The sequence below is a fragment of the Glycine soja genome, chromosome 11, assembly GCF_004193775.1.
Source record: "Glycine soja cultivar W05 chromosome 11, ASM419377v2, whole genome shotgun sequence".
NCBI classification, from domain to species: Eukaryota; Viridiplantae; Streptophyta; class Magnoliopsida; order Fabales; family Fabaceae; genus Glycine; species Glycine soja.
Window position 1 is genome coordinate 42,337,534 of NC_041012.1, and position 21,531 is coordinate 42,359,064.

Consider the following 21,531-nt stretch of genomic DNA (forward strand, 5'->3'; position numbering starts at 1 on the left):
CATAAAACAAACAATCGCTTTCTTGGCACATATTCATATTATCCACTCCAAGTGGCAATCAGTTACCATTCTGATTTCTGAGTTTTATTAGTCAACATGAAATGCAACCTTCAAGAAATGTGCATCAATGCACCAGGCTTTAGTAGCTGTTGATTATGCACCATTTATGCTTGATAATTTACATATCACTATCATCAGTGGTTAATATCCAAGGTACATCCACGCACCTTAACTAGGAAGTGGGAAGGTGGATATTAGATGCCTTGGGTTGGGGTCAACATATTTTCAAGAAATCTTCATCCAGACCAGGAAAGACAAAAAGGTGAAGAGATATTCTTTCTTTAGAGGCTCGAAATGCACAAGTGCTGGAGCTTTTCTTAGTAATGCCCAACATGTTAGATACTTGGACCTCTAGGTAACATATGCATCTTAAATTTGTATTTGAACATATTAAGATCTTGAGCTGGCAAAATAGAAAGTCAATGGCAAGCTGTATAACAAATGATCAAACAAGCACATAGTATCTTTTATAGCCTTAACCAACCAAATAAAACAACAATGATAGAAATTATCCTTAGTGTACAGGTTTGTAATGTTGATCATTTGGTGCCATTACTGCAGTAGTAACTGACATTGAAATGAAGCATGCCATTTGTATTCTTTTAAGCAACTATTTAACTGCATAAATCTAGATTCCTGATTACATTTTCTGGTCTTGCGTGAGAGAATCACAGAAAATAAACCTTATGTCAGTAAATTTTGAGATTTTCTCCTGGAACAGTTTGTGCTTTAACAGCACCTTGCTTAATGGTTTGGCATTCACGGCATGGTGATAGAAAAGACTTCATTTTCTGGCCAAACCCTGTCCTTGTCACCGTGCTTTTCTTGTTTGTATGTTTGCTTGCTTTGTTAAGTTGTTCGTGATATTTCATTTTGCTGTCTGTTCTACCACTTGGCATCTTACTGCTGCTACGGGTTGCTAGTAATGAGCTTGAGGAACTGGGTAGATTTGTGAGCAGAGACTGATTTGTTTGGATGGCCAGTGCTTGTGGTTGAAGCCGACCATTGGAAATTAGTTGGTCAGCAGGAGTGATCTTGATTGGATTGACAGCAGAATTCAAGTTTGCTTTAGTGCTAGTAAATTCAAATTCTGGGTCATGCTTGCTTACCTGGTAGTGTTTAGCCCGGTTAGGAGAAGGGAGCTTTGGTTGGTGGTCTTGAATACAAACAAGGCCACTAAAAGAGAGCGAGTCCAATGAATACGAAATGCTATCATCCGCCACATGTGAGGTGAGCTTGTTTCCGTCCATTGATTTAAAACCAAAATGGTTATGTGGGTTGAAAACTTATATATATGCAGAAACTCGCTAGACACTGGGACCACTTCAATTCAGTTGGAATGTGTTCTGCCGAGTCGAAGTTGTTCTGGTTTTATATTTTTCTTTTTGTTGTCCGCTTTGTGGTGGAGGCAAACCAATATGCATATTTAATTTTGGAGGCATTTCTTGAGAAATTAACATGTTGGATCAAGAAAAAATGATAAATAATAATTGGTGAACAAAGATCAAGTTACATAGGGGACATGACTAGTACATTATCATTTATCAACTCTCTTTGCTGCCAACATGTTATTAACTTTTCGGCCTCCAAGTTTGAGTAGCCTATTGAACTGAGTTTGGGTATGGAGTTTGTCATCTTTAGTCAGAGTATTTGTCACATCTTCCGTTTGGCCAGTATATTCATTGAGGAGTCTGCGTATGGGTGGATATTACGAAGGTAGAGTGTAAATATATTTTCTTTCTGAAGGTCATTGTCAAATCTCAAAGCTTATGTGACACACCGTCTATATAGCTTGCTCAAGTGGCTGATCCTACGAGGATGGCAAGTGTTGGTAGATTAAGAGTGGACAGATGATTTGTTATTATTTCTTTGCAGTGAAATCATCACAGTTAATACGTTTCCTTGTCGTTTTCTATTCTGGTTTTTACATCAACATGTAGCTACATTACCGACGTGCGACGGCTGTTGGATACTAGCCCAAGTAGTCATTGAAGTGTCATGTTAATTTTAATTTTGTAATAAGTATATACTTGCTTTCTTGAAGAGGTACGAGTGTAACTGCGACCCTTCCTTGGTTTGAGAAGGAATCCAAGTTTAACAATTATGCCTTGGGATTTTAATCACCGAATAGAAATAACTATGCATTTTTTTAGAGGTTGACTGGTAAAAGGTACAATGAGGAATATTAAATCGCTAGTATTGAAGTATGATAATATTAAGAACTAATGGGAAAAGGAAAATTATAATGAATATTTTTGGATTTTCTCATAATGATGTACGTGATTTTTCTGCTTATTTACAATTTATAATATGTGGACTTGAAAGTCCAAAGGTGAATCAACCTTCAATTTGTTTCTACACTATCCGACTAAAATATAGTATATGACTTTATGTGGCCCAATAGATTAAGGTTATAGATTAAATTTTGTAATGTATGAGTGATGGTTGATGCCAAGATTACTGTGCTCTTCAGTACATTAAATCCATTCTTGGGGTGAGTTGGTCTGAGTTTTGAAATTTCTAAACCAATCCTGTAGTATATAGTATGGTTGAGTTGATGTTGAAATATTTTTAAATAAAATGAAAATAATACCCAAAAAAATGAAGGAAAAAATTCCATTGGTGTTGGAACTGGCTAAAAAAAAGGGTTGGTATCGATGTATTGCTCAAAAAAAAAAAACAGACGAAAGAAATATTTGTTTGGATTCATTTGTCTGGTTGTCATTTTGAAGTGTGTAAACCAACTCAATTTAATCGGATTAGAGGCTTTATTTAAGCGTATAAAACGTGTAACCATGAAAATTTTTTAGTGCGATATTTTTTATGAAGGAAATTTATTGAGTGATACTTTTCTATCTCACATCACATGTGAAACATTTCTCTATTTCATCAACCCTACCTAAGTTGTGGTTGAGATCACATTTATCACTGTCATTTTAAAGTTATCAATAAAATTGATAAATATTTTACATTAATAATATGATTAAAAAATAAAGAAATTTCATTTCAAATCCATTTTGAAGTGCAAGATTACCATAACCACTGATGTCAGAGAAGAGAAGATGCTTAAAGATTGAAGAAGACTGAGCGTGAAAGGTCCAATTCGTGAAAGTTTCATTTGCACTTTTTTTTTTAGCTAAGCCCAAATTGTGCTAAAAAGGTCCGAATGTTATTCGTGTTAAAAATTAAAGTTGAAATCTAACATTTTATAAGCTAGTTTGAGGGAGTCTTTTGCGAGCTCAAATTGCAAGTCATAATAGGTCATGCAAAAAAAAAAAACGATGATTCAATCCAGGCTTATAAATTTGAGGATCAAGTTGATGAAAGCCGAAATTGTATTTGTTTTTCCTCAGACTAAGCCCTAATCGAATCATGATCAGATTTGGCTCCACATTTCACCAATGACGTTCAATTCGTCCCGATCACAAGCTTAATGTGAGTCATTGGTTCAACCCAAGCCCAAACCAAAATGAAGCCCAATCCCATTTAGCATGATTTTTTGTTGTCCAAGCTCACTAAATAGACCCATATTTAATTGTTGATCAAAATTTAAAGTTGAAATCATGTATTTTATGGAGTGAGTTTAAATTGGTTCGACCCACTTTTACTACATCAAGTGAAAACTAAACAAAGATGAAAATGACTGAACAAGAGGTGGAGGAGAAGAGTGGAGAAAAATATTGAAAGAGACGAAAAATTCTAAAATCTCAAAACTAAACTTGATGTATATTACTTATATAGGTAAAAAGAATAAATAAATTTATTTATAAACTTTTTTATTTTAAAAATGTTATTTATAGCCATCTGTAACATCTAACTATATAAATATATATAGTCAAGCATTTACAAAATTTTGCAAAGAAATTCAAATAATTATTTTTAGTTAATTTTTTAAAAATGATCAAATAATTATGCATACAATTATGAATTACTATCATTGTCTCCAAATCTAGATGGTTCCTTCGAAGGATTCATGGAGAGACCATTGCATAAAAGAAAACATAGCAAGCAACAAGGCATGGGGTCCGCGATGAATTGAAGTCCTTATCCCATTACAATGCATGAAGAATAGGACAAAGGAAACATACTAATTATAATTTCTTCATCTGTACACTTGTGAAGGAACCCACACTACCCACCTACTAACCAAAGGTAAAGATATTATATCGCGGGCCCCACATTTACCAGGTCTTCATCCTTATCCAACTCACTCTTTCCACCTCATTTTGTTGCTATATCCACTCCCCATCACCACACCGTAACAAAAATAAAGTTACACTTGGAAGCAGCAAAACACTCCATCCCACTTTTACTAACGATCACCCTTCTATAAATAGAACCTGCACAACCTCATTACTCACTTTTTCTTTTCATCCATCGATTAAAGACTTGCTTCCAAGATGGTTCTGCTAGAGAAGCTCTGGGATGACGTTGTTGCTGGCCCTCAACCTGAGCGTGGCCTTGGCAAGCTCAGAAAACTCACCACCCTCAAAACTAGTACGTATCCTTTTTATATATAACACTATAATAAGAGAGAGCTAGGGAAAACTATTTGTAATTAATTGATTAGTGTTTGATTGTTGATATAGTTGATGAAGGAGACAGTAGCAAGCTGCAGAAGACGTTGTCGATGCCGTCGACACCGACAACCCCGATGACTCCCACGACTCCAACGACACCGGGATCCGCGCGTAAAGCTGACAACGTTTGGAGGAGCGTCTTCCATCCTGGGAGCAACTCCGCCACAAAGACCATCGGTGCTCAGATGTTTGACAAACCACTTCCCAACACTCCCACTGTCTACGACTGGTAATATTATTGTTTCTTCTTTTAATAAAAAAACTTTACAAATTATGAATTCATTTTTGGCAACCTTTGATTTGTTGGCGTTGCTACGTTCTTTTGGCCATAACTCATCAACAACTTTGCATGCATACATAATAACAAGTTGATTCATATTTTTTGTTTTTATTAAAAGAAATTACAAGGGGTGATTTTTGTCTGCTAAGTTGTAAAAAATATGTATAATAGGATTGGGGTGATGTGAGCCGTTAGATCTTGTGAGAAATCGACGGTTGATATGTATGTATATTGCGGTATAATGAAGCGAGTTGTATGTGATTGCAGGCTGTACAGTGGGGAGACCAGAAGCAGGCACCGCTGAAAGGATAAGCTAAGAAAACCGTGGGTTGCATGTAAATATTGTCGTTTTTCGTTAAGCACCTGCCACGTTTGAATCTACTACTACCATTATGCGTCGGAAATTAATTGCTCTGTTGCTGACTCAAATATATATTACTAGCGTGTTTGATTTTGAGCAAGTGAATGTAAAATGCTAAATAATTACCGTAATTAGCATCAGTATGCTATGTTTTGTTAAGCCAGATCTGCCTTCAACTTTGGCAATTGGTTAATCTTTTTCTCCCTCTGTTAAATGATTAATATATATTAAAATAAATAAATATTATATTTTCTAAATCTGTAACTAGTCAGTGCCATCTGTATTTATGCAACTTCAACTCAACTAAAATATAATTACATATGTTCAAAGTTATGATGATATGTTGAAAGTTACGATATTTTTCTGTACAAAAAAAAAAAAAAATGATTAAATTTTAGATTTTGCCGTGGGATTTGTTTTGGCTAAACACCATAGAATATTTTAATCAGTGAGATAAGTGTCATCGATCTTTACAGATTCGCTCTGTCTTCTCGTAATAATTCACTTTGTAATGTTTACATCGGACAAAATTGGTGGCTGTCCTAATCATCCATATATAAGTACTTGTAGTATTTAATACTAATAATTGATGTTTTTTGGATTCACTAACCTTCTCGTTTTATAAGTAAATAAATGATGTAATGGAGATAGAGTTAACTTATCCGTAGTTTGAATAGTATCAAAAATTTAAGATCAGCCCGTTGATAATTTCGCCAAACCTTGACTTTTCTGTTTTGATATTTAACTTTTAGGAAAAATAAAATAAATTCGATATCCTTTCATTGTCAGCTTTTGCGTATTGATTTGTATTTTGGACCAGCCTTTGGCAGAAGCTTATCCTTTCTTAAGAGAGAAAATTCCAAATTTAAATTAAATAGAAAAAATAAATTTTGTTTTTTAAAAATGCATCTTTCATTTTTAATTAAATAAAAAAAGTTATTTTCTGTATTTTGTTCTCCTCTTTGTCTTCCTTTTTCTTATCCAAACCAAAGGGAAGGGCCTACCAAGCAAGCTTATCCTAGACTTTGGAGACAAACGTCTAATAGAAACACTGGTGGTTGAATTTTTATTTTTATTTTTTACAAATATTGAAATAATGATCATTTTAGAAAATCTTGACGCGTTATTTATCTATAGATTACACTATTTGGGTCATATTTTCCACGGTATGGATTTAAATTCGATAATAAATCCTCTTAAGTCTTAAGTATGATATTTTTTTTTACTTGATCTTTTATTAAAAACTTCCACCATCAAAATCTGATATAATCTTTTTCTACTAATTAAAATGTATTTCTTGTTTATAACTAATGAAATTTTATGGACAGAAATGTCATTCGAGGAGATTCAAACCGTTCTCTTGATGCCATATTTTTAATTGAGTGAATTGCTTGCTGATTGAGCCTATACAGAACTTTCTAGATGAATTTCTATGGACACCCTCAAGATATTATTAACGTCCTATTCAGTTGAAAATGCTTTCTTGTTCTACTACTCAAAAAAGAAAACACTGTTTAAGTTCTTTAAGAGAAAGGCTAACTTGTTTTCCAAGATTGATTTAGCAATATTAATATCATTGTGCGGTGAAATGCATTAGTTCAAGTTAGAGGATATTCAGGTTGAATTTGACTGATGCGTTTGAATTTGAATTTTTAATTTTTTCAGGTATTGAGTTTTTATTTTTGAATTTACAAACTTAATTATTCAACATGTTGATGAAATATTTAAGGAAATCTCTAATTTAAGGCAAACATTTTTTAAGATAACTATGTTATGACGTAAAGTGTTTATCAATTTTATTAGTAATTCATCTACAACGGATTTTTATTTTGATTTAAGAAATTTGAGACCAATTTTACTTGTACTAACTTAATGTTGGTACGTTAAAAAATTTATATGCAATTATTTGATTTAAAAACATGATTTTAAGAAATTTCAATTGTTTCATTATAAAAAAAAAAAAAGGAATTTCAATAGTCTTATATTATTCTTCAACGCGTCCATCCTCTAAGAATTGTTTGCTTTCGTGTTAATATGTACAATCCTGCCAAACAATTACGAACCAGGGAACAAAATACCATAACAATCATATCAATTTAAATCAAGATTCGACTCTGTATCTACTATCTACTGCAAAAGTAGCAAATAAAAGTGAAAGGAATAAATTGAAAACAGAAAATCATTAAAATGGTATCAAATTTTGTCACCATTAGTCCTATGACTTGTGATTTTGTGAAGCATCATTGAAACAGTATCAAATAAAATAGTAGAATGCTAGAACACACTATCCCCCAGTGCAATTAAACTTTTCCTCAACTAGCTACAATATATCAGCATTGCTTCTTCTAATTTAAGTATAACTCAACATTGCTAGAAATGTCACAAAATTCATGCCTCTCTAAATCTCCTCCTTGGGTTTTGCATCCTAAAAACAGAAAGGATCTTCTCCTTGTTATCAGATCTTATGCTACTCACTGGCAATGGTATAGCCTCTAGGCCCATTAACCTGGCCACAACCCCTGGTTTACACCACACCACACTCTCCCCTGCCAAAGTATGTGGCAAAGACATACCCTCACCAAACCTTAACTTGGATCCTAAATCATTATTCTCTTCTATTAACCCTCCCTTTAGTCTTCTATCACAGCAAACTGATCTTCTTCCTTGTATGTTGCCAAAACTTGACCGGTTCATAGCATCTCTACCACCATCAAGTGACAACCTCGGATACTGATTCAATGCTTTCCTTGTAGACCTCAAAATGTTCGAGTCGTTCATCATTATTCCACTGAAATCATCACTAAGCTTAGCTTCTAACTCAAATTGCAGCATGAGATCCTGCAGTGCTAGTGAGCTTACCTTGCAAGTATTATTTTGCTTGTTGTGAGTGGAGGTTGACCCTTCATTGTAGCAGCAACTTCTGATGTCTTTCTTCATTTTGGTCTCATTCTTAAGGAGAAATAAGGGCATGCCCTTTATCAATTATATATGTGATTCTAGATAAAAAGAGAAGAGAGTGCATGAGCTGAGCCTCAATGTGGCTTTGAGTTTTATTGCGCATAGAGAGAATTTGTTAGATGAATTAATGCATTGAAAATGAAATGTCAATGGATTAATGAATAGGAGCGGTGTGGCACTCAATGGAGTATTGCTAGTGAAGAAAAAAAATCGATGAGCCTTAATAGCACACAACTGATAGATATGGCCATCATAATGAGCTCGGCTTCTTTACAACAAACTTGTACAGTGTTTAATGCTATAAATTATTTAATGGTTTATATAAGTATTGTGCATCTTCCCTTCATTTAAAAAAAAATTGTGCATCTTCACGTCTTGTCATACCAAAATTTATGATAAAAATAAATTTTAAAATGAGATTAAATTTAAGAATTTAATTAAAATAAATACATTTTTTTACATTATCATTTAATTATAGGATATTCTACAATCAAAATTTGTTAATTTTTGTAGTAATTACTTAAAAATTATTTTAAATTAGTTAATAGTGTAATTTGTTTTATCAAGGAAAGGTAATTTAATTAGTTAAATAAAGTGTGTGAGTATTATAAATTTTTTGGTATTATATTCAATTCTTATGGATTTTACATCAAATAATATATAAAATTAATGTCTAAATTAGAATATGTCAGTATATATAATTATTTATTTATACAAGTAGATAAATAATTATTATATAAAATTATATTTGATTTTAATACAGAGAAGACAAACTCTTATACAGTTGGGTTTAATCTCTAGTGATGAATCAAAGATAAAAAAAAACTAAAAAGAGAAAAAAAAAACATATTGTTTATATAATGCATGTATATGATACTTTTAATGAGCAGGTAAAAAAAGATTAAATTATTTATTTAATTCTTATTATTTTAGATTCGTATTTTTTAATCGTTATAGTTTGAAAGTGATTTTTTTAGTCCTTATAGTTTAAAAATAGTTTTTTTAGTTCTTATAGTTTGTATTTTAATTGTCTTTTAGTTTCTATAGTTTGAAAATGATATTTTAGTCCCTATAATTTTTATTTTAATTACTTTTTAGTCCTTACCACAAATTTTTTTATAAAAATAATTAGTTACAAATAAGTTATAAATTATCAACTATTTTTTATTATAAATTATCTTGCGATAAATTAATTACAGATTATTTATCAATATTTTTGTAGTTAATTGTAATTGATAATATTACTTATATTTTAATGGTAAGGACTAAAAGAAAATTAAAATATAAAGTAAAAAGATTAAAAAGATCACTTTCAAATTATAGAGATAAAAGAGAATTAAAATGAAAATTATAAGGACTAAAAATATTACTTTCAAACTACAGGAACTAAAAGAGAATTAAAATGTAAATTACAAATACTAAAAAAATTACTTTAAAACTATAAGGACTAAAAGGTACAAATGATAAAATTATAGGGACCAAATGAGTAATTAAACAAAAAAATTACTTTGATATGATTTTCTTTAGTTGTCCATCAAATTTGAGTGGAGACTGTTTTGGATATTTTATAATTTACTTTGAGGAAAAATGTTTTTGTTTTAAGAAAGGAAAAATCATCGGGGTAAAAAATTACTTTTTTGGTTTCTAAGATTTTTTTTATAAATTTTTTTATCTCTCTTTATAAGATCATTTTCTAATTTTTAGATGCATTAATTATTTTTATTTTACATATTATTCCTTAATTATTTTTTTTCTCTAAACATTAATAAGAAACAATTGAGTGAATAGAGAGATAAGAAAAATATAATTTTAAAATGATAATATAAATAATTCACATATTTAACAAGATTAATTAAATTAGGTGTAAATTAATTGAAAGTTTATGTTATGTCATGTTAGGCTTCTTATATCAGTTGTTAAATAATCAATGTAATGTTAAACAACTGATGCAAGAAGTGAACCAATTGATGTAAAAAATCATTTTTTATATTGTTTCAAAAAAACAATAAAGTGTCATATGAGATAGAACAATAGCACCAAGGTTGACATAGTAAAGCAATAAAGTGTCATGAAAATTCAAGTTCCTGAACAAAGATTATTAAGTCCATTTGATCTTTGCATTGACAAAGGTCGACATAGTAAAGCAACAAAGTGTCCTATGAAATACCAAGTTCCATCAACAAAGATTAAATTCATATGATCTCTACAATGGCATAGGCCAAAGTCAATCCAAAGAAAACACAAAATCAAAAGTTGATTTGTGATCAACTAAATCACTTTCCCAATCTGCATCACAAAATATATGCAAATAGAATTTGGTGGTGGAAGCTCTAGGTTGTAGTTAGGGGTAAAAATAGGTCAGGTCAGGCTAGGCTTTGGTGGACCTAAGCCTGGCTCGCATCACTATCATTAAGCCTAAGCCTGACTTGTTATCTGTTAAAAATAATTTATTAAGGCCAAAGCCTAACTTGCACAAAGGCCTAGCCTAGCTTGAAAGCCTATATACAAGACATGATCTAATTAAATACATAAAAGGTCTCAAAGTCTATGTGAGTCACGTGACAGATCAAAAAGTTCAAGACAGACCCACTATTGAAAGAAGGAAACCGAGGAAGTAAGATTGTGATTGCGAATGCAACCGTGATTGTGACCTCAACAATTTCATCCTCAAGGACTAGGGAATTGAATTCCACCATGATTTTAGGTAGTAGATTGTGATTGCAAGGTGTTTTGTGAATTATTATAATGTGGTCCATTAACAACATTCACCATAATTGAAAGACAAGTGACAATTCTTCTCAAGTTGCGCTTCTTAAACCAATTGAAGTGTCTCAATATCAGTCACAAAGATTGGATCCTATGTTCGTTAGATCATCATTACAAATGAGTTGTATTCCTATGATAATCTTTTAAGAATGACATCAAAAATTTATTATTGTGAAAAAATTTCAAAGAATTAGAGAAAAAAAATAGTGAAAGATTATTCTTATTCACTCAAATTACTATAATACAACACATGACGGAGTAAAAATAGTATGTGGATAGCTGTTAACAAATAATGGAAAATATAATTAGCTCTTAAATTAACTACCAAATAGGCTTATACAATCAAATTAACTTTTTACTCTGATACAAGAAAAGCAAAAGTTATTGGTCTCTAAGAGCATTCATGCTTCCTTTAAATTTATCATTTCAGTCTTCTTGGATTTTAATTGTAAAATTTAATCTCTTTAGTTTTATAAATCGGTAATTTTAGTTTTCGTAATAGATTATGAACAACTAATTTTAATTAATTAAGTTATTAAATTAATTATAAATTAATTAAAATAATTAATTATTAAAAAATAATAAAAATTATTAATAATTTTAATTCTTCAAAATATGGTGTTGTTCCTCCTTTCCTTAATCACCCCTTTCAATCTCACTGTTGCATAAAGTTAATAGTCTTTTATTAAAATTTTATAATAATTAATAATTTTTATTTAATTTATAATTAATTTAATATATCTAATAATTACAATTATTAATTAATAATTTATCCTGATGAATTTATAAAATTAAAAAAATCAAATATTATAATTAAAAGTCCAAAGACCCAAATCATAAATTTAAAAATCTAGAAACAATAAAATTATAATTTAGCGTAAAAAATAATAACTTATAACTTCAACTTGATCATAGTCACTGGATGTCCCAAATTCCTCCCAGGTCCCAACCAGGAAAAATGGTTCTGTCGGATGCCGTTAATTTTGCTCGGAATTTCGCAGTTATGGTCAGAGTTCGTGGCCCTGTGAGTTTCTCTTTCTCTCTTCTCAAACGCCTCATACTCTATTATCATTTATCATCGCTCACTCAGCTTGCAATTAACTTTTCAGGACCCAAAAGGGTTGAAGATGAGAAATCACGCTTTTCATCAATACCGGTTTCTAACCCCACCCTTAATCTTATTTTGTTTTTCGTTTCTCAAAGTTTGGTTTTTTTATGCACTTATGGCGGTGGGTTTTGGTTTTCTCCTTCTGAGTATGTGTAGTTCTGGTGAAACAACCCTTTCAGCTTCGGGGGTACTTGTACCTGATACTCTTTGTGATTCTCAAGTAGCTACGCGTCTTAATGGTGATAACTGTGAGGATAGGGTATTGGTTGTAACGGTTGCTTCAGTTGTTGAGCCTTTTCTGTCACCTCAACAGAGAGACAATATTCCTCAGGTTGGTGCTGCTAGATTTAGGACCTGTTTGGATAAACTTCTCTATTAGCACTTCTAGAAGAAGAAAATAAGAAGAAAAAATGAAATGAACTTTTATATAAGCTAAAATTAGCTTATGCATAAGCTTATTTGTAGAAGTTCTCTCATATTAGCTTTTCTTAAAAACGGTTTTTAACTTATGCATAAGCTAGTTTTAGCTTATGGAGAAACTTATTTCATTTTTGTTTCTTATTTTCTTCTCTTAGAGGTGTTTATGTAAAAATTTATCTAAGCATGCACTTCGTAATTGGTAAAGTTGGATAGTGGCTAGCTTTCTTTGTTTTATATTTAGTAAACTTGTTTTCTGCGTGTGCATTTTAAATTGTGTAACATGTGCTTTTCAGGGTAGGCCAGACTTGATTGCCGGTGTTCAGATTGATGTTATGACCGAGGAAACCAATGAAAAATCCAATCGGGGAACTCCTTGTTGGCTTTTGGCACAGCTTTTGTCATTAGTAGGCATTTTGAACCTTTTAGATCCTTATTATGCTGTCATTTAAACAGTTAATGATGTGGTGCACCTGACACTATAATTTTAATTGACTGGTTCAGTTTTATAATATACTTATCATTGTGAATGACATGAGTTTAGAGGTTGAGACTCGTTAATGTATATGACTAGGTTAGTCTGATGTCATCTTAATTCCTGACATTATATCTGGATTGTATATTGATTTTTCTCTTGATTTCATAGGTTTTTGACACATCTGTTCATTTTCTTTAAAAGTTGATGGTGAACTTTTGGTTCATAGCATCATCTGTTTTTGGACAAAAAATTAATATTAGGGTTCATGTGGTTTGACTTCTGTATGATGGTTTATTTATAATTTGTAACATTGGTTTCTTAACATGCCAGGATTGTTTTTCCCTTTCTTTATATACTTTATTCAACCATTATGTGTTGGTTCAATGCTAATAATATTTCTGCATCATGCAGGTTGATATTCCTGCTTCATCGAATTGTCTCCAGTCACTTATTGAAGCGTCTTTGGGCTTGCCAGAGCATGAATGGGAGGTTGGTTGGTCTTTGGCATCTTACAATAATGATTCTCAACCTTCCAAAGATTTTTTTCAAACTCATCCTCGGGTTAGTTGTTCTTCATGAATGTGCTTTCTCCTGTTGCTATGAATTAGTTTAGTTTATAAATTTGTACTTGTACGTGAAGAGATATCCCTGTTGAGTAATGAAATAGGAAGTATGATGGCAGAAACTTGCCTTTTGTGATTTGGATGTGTGGAGAAGACCTGTAAAAGCCTCAGTAAACAGAGTTAATCAGTTGAATTGAAGCCCAATTGCTAGAGAAAGAGGGAGACAGAAAAACTATAAGGAAAAACACTAAGAAGAATTTAGAGGTCAATAATTTATGTATATACATAATTTATGATGGAACATCCATGTACCTGATATTACATAATGGAAAAAGTTTTTTAAAGTTTAGAAAGTTATGCCTTGATAAATATTTTTTGTTATTCATATTATGTTTTTGGTTGAATGTTAATACTCATAATCTCTGTATTAGATTCACTGATATTTAGGATTCACCTTTGTCAAAAATGTATATTATTATGTAAATGTCTTGGTTCATTGTATTATGTAAATAGAAGGAAAATTGTACCTTGTATTTATGATATTTATTAATTAAATATTGTGTTATGGGATACATCTAGTTGAAACTTGAAATTCACATTTTTAGCTTAAGCTCCTCTTTTCTCTCTATCTGTTTTTCTCAACATGGTATCATACCTTTTAAGACCTAGTAGTCTAGTAGAGAGTGATCCTTGTTAGCTTCATTCTTCTAACTAAAAGTTGAATTGAGAGCACAAGGCAAAGTGGGCCTATGCGTTGTTCATGCTTCAAGTGCAAAGGGAGTTTCTGTGAGGGGTCAGGGGGCATGCTATTTATAAAGCTACTATTCATGGGTCTTTACCTAATGATTCACGCTTTTGGGAAAGTTGTTTCTCGAAAAACCTTAATTGTTATTATGTTTGTATATTTTTGTAATCAAATTTATTGGTTCAACTGCAAAATATCATATTGTTCATTTGTTAATGGATTTGCACCTCATCTTAAAATTGGTTTCTATACTCTTGTGTTCTTCTACTTATTAAAGTATCATTCTTCTTGATGGTGTAAACTGCCTTTGGAATAACATCTCCATGATCATGATGTGTAAAAGGAAACTTAATATTTTCAGATGAAGAATGATAAATCTTAATGAAATTTCAGGAAAGATTGGCTGCGGGAGGATCTGGCAGTGCAAGTCTTGTGTACAAATCACTTACTCGAATGGCAATTCTTAGTGTTTCTTTATCTTTCAGGGTATTTTTTGTTTTTATTTATCTTATTTTCTCTACTTGGATTCCTTTTACAAACCGTTATTGTAACATGATAATTACATGCGAAATGATTTTTCTATTGGTATTCTTTGTTGGCCCATCAAGACTAGTGAAAATAACTGGTTGGTGGTTTTATTAGGACTTGCTGGATAGTAAAGTATCTGCCATGAATAAAAGAGGTGATTTTCTTCTGGCAGTTGGATCTCCTTTTGGAGTCCTGTCACCTATGCACTTTTTTAACAGGTATTATTATTATATTGTTTGGATAAAAGAAAAAAAATACAATAACAAAATCTGGCAGTTACTTCAAAAATTGTCAAACTCTTCTCACTTGTTCTTTGTCACTTTATGTCAAACTATTTCCATGAGCTGTTGGGATCACCTATGTGTTGAGTTGTACAAGCAGTTATTTTGTCTCTATAACTGCAGTCAGTGCAGTGAATTGGATTGCAATGTTTGACAAATTTTATGTCATTCAGTTCTTTGATATGGTTGCTTGCTTGAATCAGCATCTCTGTAGGATGCATTGCAAACTGCTATCCTCCTCATTCATCTGATGGATCGTTGCTGATGGCTGACATACGCTGTCTTCCTGGTGTGAGCCATTTCTCTGTTGCATAATCCATTGGTCATTTATGGAAGTGGTTCTGGCTCTATTTTGACACTCTATCTACCAGGAATGGAAGGCAGTCCAGTTTTCAGTGAGCATGCATGTCTTATTGGTGTCCTGATCAGACCATTCAGACAGAAGGCGTATGGAGCGGAAATCCAGGTACCATGATTGCATTCTCCTTGGTCAACATTATCTAATCCTCCAATTTAACACATCATGCAAAACGCTAGTATTTGGTTACAGCTGGTGATTCCATGGGATGCCATTGTGACTGCTTCTAGTGGCTTGCTGCACAAGAGGCCTCAGAACACACAGAAAGGTTTATGTAATCAGGAGGGCAACCTTTATGCTGCAGGAAGTGTACCTTTTTCTGACACTGACAAATTAGATGTTTGCTCTAGGAATAAACACGAGCATTTATATTTTGGTAGCTCGTCACCATTACCAATTGAGAAGGCAATGACTTCTGTCTGTCTTGTTACTATTGGTGATGGAGTATGGGCATCTGGTGTTTTACTAAATAGTCAAGGTCTCATACTTACAAATGCTCATCTGTTGGAACCATGGAGATTCGGGAAAGAACATGTAAATGGAGGAGGATATGGAACTAATTCAGAAAAGATTTCTTCCATGTTGGAGGGAACTGCATATGTTGTTAACAGAGTTGAGAGCAATCAAGTTAGTCAAACTTCACCGTTGAAGATGCCAATTCTTTATCCTTTCGCTGCGAATGAGCAGGGGGGATATAAGTCGAGTCCAACTTATGACAACCATAGAAACATACGTGTACGTCTTGATCATATCAAATCTTGGGTTTGGTGTGATGCAAAAGTAGTGTATGTTTGTAAAGGACCATGGGATGTTGCCTTACTGCAGCTTGAATCTGTTCCAGATGATCTTTTGCCTATAACAATGAATTTTTCTAGGCCATCCACAGGATCACAGGCATTTGTCATTGGCCATGGATTATTTGGCCCAAAGCACGGTATGTCCTTGCTGATCCAGTTGATCAGTTTCTTTCTGGTTAGATGTCCTGCTATAAAGTGAAGGGTAATGTTGCTCATAATCACATATCTGCCATGCTGAACTTCCAATAAAATTTTTATTATTCCTCATGTTTATTTGATTTTGTGTTTGGAATTCCTGCTTCAGCAGTTCCAACTATATTTATTGGGAACTACAACAAAGAGTCTTCCTCAGCAACAGAGTTGTGCCAAAAATGAACGATTGCTTATGTGAATGGCTTATCTGGTTGCACGAATACTTTTTCTGGATGTGTTTAGGATTTGTCAGCATAAAATTCTATGCTCTTCTAATGCTGCCGGTTCCCTCTTATACATCATTTAGCATATCAGCCGAAGAATGCTTCAAAAAACCATTTTTGGAATTGTTTGGATTGCTCGTCCTTGACAAACTTGTCTAAAGAATATTGGGTGATGAAATCATAAGGATTGAGATTTCCTAGTTCCTACTATTATATTATAAACCCCTCAATAATGCTTAGATGATAGTTTAAAATATAAGTTTAAGTACAACCCTAGACAAGGATTAAAAGTATATAGTTAACTGAAGTCATAGTGCCCTAAACATTATGATCAACCCCACAATCAAAACTAGACAAAAATACTTGAGTATTTTAATCTTTAGGCTTTTGCTTTTTTTATTCTATTGTTGTATGTATTATTCTTACCTTTCAAAACAAAGTGAAACAAGCTTGTTTTTAAAACCATCAAGGATCTTATGCATCAATGCAAATGATATTTCTATGAAATGGGATACATTCCATGATGTTCTTGAATTCTTTTGGCTATGACATATGTTTCTATATATGATAATTTGTTGTTGGGGTGATCAGTCTGATGAGTTGTATCCGATTTTATAAAGAACCAATTTAATTGCTGTGGGTTTTCTTTCTATTTCTTTGTCTAACCTTGGAAGTTATCTATTTTCTTTAGGATTCTTCCCATCTGTTTGCTCTGGTGTGGTAGCAAAAGTGGTTGAGGCAAAGACTCCTCAATCTTATCTGTCCGTTCAGCCAGAACATCTCCACAACCATGAGCACTTCCCAGCAATGCTTGAAACAACAGCTGCTATTCATCCTGGTGCTAGTGGTGGTGCTATTATCAATTCAGATGGTCACATGATTGGCCTGGTTACAAGGTAATGCCACCAACTTGAAATATAATGTTACCACCTTATCCTATTCCTGTTTTGAAATAAGAATATAAGTAGGTGGTCTATTGTTTGATTTGATTTCCTTGTGTGTTAGATTGCCAGCAGATATTGTTCCGAGACAGCCTATAATCTTCAATTCAAAATTTGCCTTGCCTTTTTTACTGAATTCATGTTTTGAAGACAATAATGATCTTTTTGGATGAAATTCTTTAGCTTTGAGACTTTCTGTCTGTGCAGCATGATGCTGTCTTTTCTTGATCCTAATTTACTCATAGGAGCTCAGCCTGCTCTGTCTGGTCCAATTGTTTATCTGTGTAATATAAGCTTTTGTGATTTTAATTTTCTTTATTGATTGTTCCTGAATGGTTGTAGATTAAATTTCCATCATTAATTAGATGTTTTTGACACAGCAATGCAAGGCATAGTGGAGGAGCAATAATACCTCAACTTAATTTTAGCATTCCATCTGCTGCTTTGGCACCCATCGTCAACTTCTCAAAAGGTTTGCTTTTTAACCAATTGTTTAGTCCCAAAATGAATATTATCCATGGTGTTCCCATCTCACCTCTCCTTGTCTAACAAGTACCAAAAGGAACACAACACTAAATGACAATAATTAGTAACATTAGAAATCAGAAATCTAGGAAAACTGGTTATAATAGGAGGCAAATATACAAATTATTTTTCTACTTTGTACCCATGGTATGTTGACATCTGATGATGTGGCTTTTTCCGCTGCAGCCATGGAGGATTTATCACTTCTACGGATTCTAGACGAACCGAACGAATACCTTTCATCTGTATGGGCATTGATGCGGCCATCATATCCTAATCCCCATCCTATGCATGATCCACCTCAGTCGGTTACAGACAATAAAAGTAAAGAGAAGGGTTCTCGGTTTGCTAAGTTTATTGCTGAAAGAAAGGACATTTTCAATGCTGGAAAGAGTGGAGTGATTTCTAAGGAAGTTATTGCTAGTAAGTTATGATCTCTGATGAAGTGACAAAGTTTACCTAAATGACCATGGCAAAGCTTTGCCAACATACAACTTGTCAATGACTACACTTCCGTTGATTAAAATCTTTGGACTGAAATCTTCTGCCCTAGATTGTTAGCCAAAGAAAATCAAGGAAATAAATTTTCTAGAATCTCTAAACGATTATACTAGTACTTAATTAAAGTTTAAAACTGATTTTACATAAGACAGTTACTTTTGTTTTGTACTTTGGTTGAGATTAAGTAATTATAGGAGAAACTCTTGATAGAGTTACTTTGTTCAACTTTTGTGTATATATATATATATATATATATTCAATAATCCAACCATTAAAATATTTTGATATTATCTCAACGATGGTGCACATCAAATTTTAGATAAACTAAACTTTATATTTAGGTAATTTAATATTCGACATTTACTTTTATTTAAAAAAATATTATTTGTTAAGTTGATTATATTTAGTAAAATATCAAATAGTTTTAAAATTTATAAACTTTTGTATATCTGATTTACTTAAGAGTATGTTTGGATACAGAATTTTTAACGAAAGTAATTTATCGGAGAATTTGAATTTCTGTAATCTAGAATTTATTGTTTGGATGTTTTTTTGTGAATAATTTAAAATTTCGGAATTTTAAAACAGAATTTTAAACAACTAAAAATCTGAAATTTTAATTTCCTTCTAAAAGGTGAGAAATTGAAATTCTCTTCTTAGCGTCTTCTTCAAAAAATACCGTGAAACATTGATTAGACCTGAAAACATAGAGGAACACGTATAATTAGCACACCAATCATATCTTTTCTTTTTTTTCATTCATTTTTTTTCACCCTCATAATTTTAACTTTTTTTTTATCCAAACACAATTTTGAAAATAAAAGAATTTCAATTGAAGTATTTGAAATTCTTAGAATTTAAAATTTCTTATAATTTTAAATTCCTCCATCCAAACACACTCTAAAACAATTTTTAATTTAGCAATTGGATTATTGAAATTTGATATATACAAAAGAGTTGTTGATCAGAGCAATTTTGTCAAGAGTTACTTCAACTTTCCAAATTTAATTTGATATCAACCATCTTACTTTTTAAAGTGCTTTTACTGTTCTTGTCATGCTCTATGTATGTAAAATGACAATGGATACCAGCAAAAAAAAATGTAGATGATAATGGTATGTCGCATCAGTCGTTTCCCTTAAAAATTGTTGAGGAAATAAAAATGCATGCCAGAGGTTGTTAGGCGGCTGATTCGTGGTTATTTTATTTTTTTTATTCGTAAAAATTAAACATCGTATCAACACGTTTATAACATTCACATATTCCAATTGAGTTACACAATTCATGTTTATCATATTATTAGGCATTGACATTCCTATAAATTAATTATTCTAGTAAGGCCAGGAAGACATTTTTAGTTTTATATCGTATGATTCTGGAGCATATGGGATTCAATGGTTGCTATTACAAGGGAAAACAATTGGTTTTAAATCGTTATATATTTGATGATTCATCTTAACTAATGATTTTTTTTCTAAATCTAAAATTTCAACTGTGCTCCTTAGTTCTGATTTGTATCTTGGTTATGTATGCAGTTTTGTTAAGAAATCACTCTGATTACGCAATACTTGTTTTTGTAAAATCAAAATTCACCACTAACAACATGATTGGGAGAGGCAATTATGTACCCAAACGTGTTTAAGGTGTAACAATTTTTGTTTTTTTTTTAAAGCATTTTTTAAGACAACAATATGTATTTTCTATATATAAGAGGAATTTTTGTTGAAACTATCTCGTAGGAATTTTTTTGTTATTTATTTCATGCATAACTTAAATTTGAGACCTTGCACGGGAGAATCATGCATGTAATATATTTGAACTGATTAACTATTGGTTAGAAGTGTGTTTGGTTAAAGAATAAACAGTTTTTATCTTCTGTTACAAATTTTATACTTAAATTTTATGATAAAATTATTTTTAAGATAAAGGTTTAAAATATAAATTATTTTATTTTAAACTCAATTTTAATCAAAACAGTTTTATAAAATTAAGTCTCATTTCTTGTTGGGACTCAATAAGTTTGCATTTAGTAAAAAAACAGTAGTGATTAATTTTTATCAAAAATTATGAATTACTCAAGATAGATATTCTTCTTCTAACACGATTTATTTTATATTCAAGGATCAATCGAGATTCAAATTCTGAACCACTTGATTAGAGGATACAAATTACTATTATTTGTGTCAATGTTACAAGAAATGTTTATAACATATTGTATAACATGTTTTATTATTGTGTTAACTTTATGTAAGGCTTATTAAATTTTGTAAATCCTATTTCTATTTTACGAGTTTTAATTTTTTAATAGGATTAAACTAATTTTATTAAAAATATAATTAATTCATAATTCTTTTAAAATCATTTTATAATATATTTTTCAAACGCAAATTAATTTTGTTTGAATCAATTTTATGAAAATATAAATAAGGCTTAAGTATCTTTTTTAGTATTTGTAATTTAGTATTTTCCTGTTTTTCACTTTTTGGTTCTTGTAAAATTATTTTTTAATTTTTGATCTTTGTAAATTATATTTATTTTGTTTTTCGTTTTTATAACGTTTTAAATAATATTTTTTAGAAGTATTATCTAAAGCATTTTAATGATAAAAAATAAAAAAAACATAATTTATCAAGAAAAAATAAAAAATAATTTTATAATAATAAAAAAAATATTAAACTGTAAGGCCTAGTATTTAAACCTATAAATAAATACATTTAATAAGGTCCGATTCGGACAAGTTACTTGGATGTTCAATACAAATGATTCACTCAAGGACAGATTATTCACATGAGTAATATGAGCACATGCACAATTCAATTTTTATCCACTCATTTTTTTCATTATTATTTGATAATTATTCTTTGAATT

The 21,531-nt window shown here is 31.5% G+C and overlaps 4 protein-coding genes across 7 annotated transcripts; 2 read left to right on the forward strand and 2 right to left on the reverse strand.

Moving 5' to 3' along the window:
- Nucleotides 1–502: 502 nt before the first annotated feature.
- On the reverse strand, nt 503–1,962 carry LOC114374450. Its single transcript, XM_028332087.1, has one exon. It carries the CDS (start codon nt 1,308–1,310, stop codon nt 750–752), a length of 561 nt encoding a protein of 186 aa, XP_028187888.1. The 5' UTR covers nt 1,311–1,962; the 3' UTR covers nt 503–749.
- A 2,378-nt stretch (nt 1,963–4,340) lies between these two features.
- On the forward strand, nt 4,341–5,545 carry LOC114377097 (dormancy-associated protein 1-like). Of its 2 annotated transcripts, none has more exons than XM_028335492.1 (3): nt 4,341–4,557; nt 4,650–4,869; nt 5,188–5,545. In XM_028335492.1, exons 1-3 carry the CDS (start codon nt 4,461–4,463, stop codon nt 5,222–5,224), a joined length of 354 nt encoding a protein of 117 aa, XP_028191293.1. In that variant the 5' UTR covers nt 4,341–4,460; the 3' UTR covers nt 5,225–5,545. The 2 variants fall into 2 exon arrangements, with proteins under 2 accessions (XP_028191293.1, XP_028191294.1); XM_028335493.1 differs by having other exon boundaries at nt 4,404–4,557; nt 4,631–4,869; nt 5,188–5,538.
- A 1,894-nt stretch (nt 5,546–7,439) lies between these two features.
- On the reverse strand, nt 7,440–8,482 carry LOC114375867. The gene is made up of 2 exons (XM_028333733.1): nt 8,141–8,482; nt 7,440–8,069 (listed from the first exon to the last, which is right to left on the reverse strand). Exons 1-2 carry the CDS (start codon nt 8,185–8,187, stop codon nt 7,670–7,672), a joined length of 447 nt encoding a protein of 148 aa, XP_028189534.1. The 5' UTR covers nt 8,188–8,482; the 3' UTR covers nt 7,440–7,669.
- A 3,422-nt stretch (nt 8,483–11,904) lies between these two features.
- LOC114376273 (glyoxysomal processing protease, glyoxysomal-like) lies at nt 11,905–18,878 on the forward strand. Of its 3 annotated transcripts, none has more exons than XM_028334299.1 (13): nt 11,905–12,029; nt 12,115–12,161; nt 12,261–12,444; nt 12,827–12,937; nt 13,420–13,569; nt 14,710–14,802; nt 14,959–15,062; nt 15,329–15,414; nt 15,497–15,591; nt 15,676–16,417; nt 17,388–17,592; nt 18,018–18,109; nt 18,349–18,878. In XM_028334299.1, exons 1-13 carry the CDS (start codon nt 11,928–11,930, stop codon nt 18,594–18,596), a joined length of 2,259 nt encoding a protein of 752 aa, XP_028190100.1. In that variant the 5' UTR covers nt 11,905–11,927; the 3' UTR covers nt 18,597–18,878. The 3 variants fall into 3 exon arrangements, with proteins under 3 accessions (XP_028190100.1, XP_028190101.1, XP_028190102.1); XM_028334300.1 differs by having other exon boundaries at nt 12,270–12,444; XM_028334301.1 differs by having other exon boundaries at nt 12,293–12,444.
- Nucleotides 18,879–21,531: the final 2,653 nt, after the last annotated feature.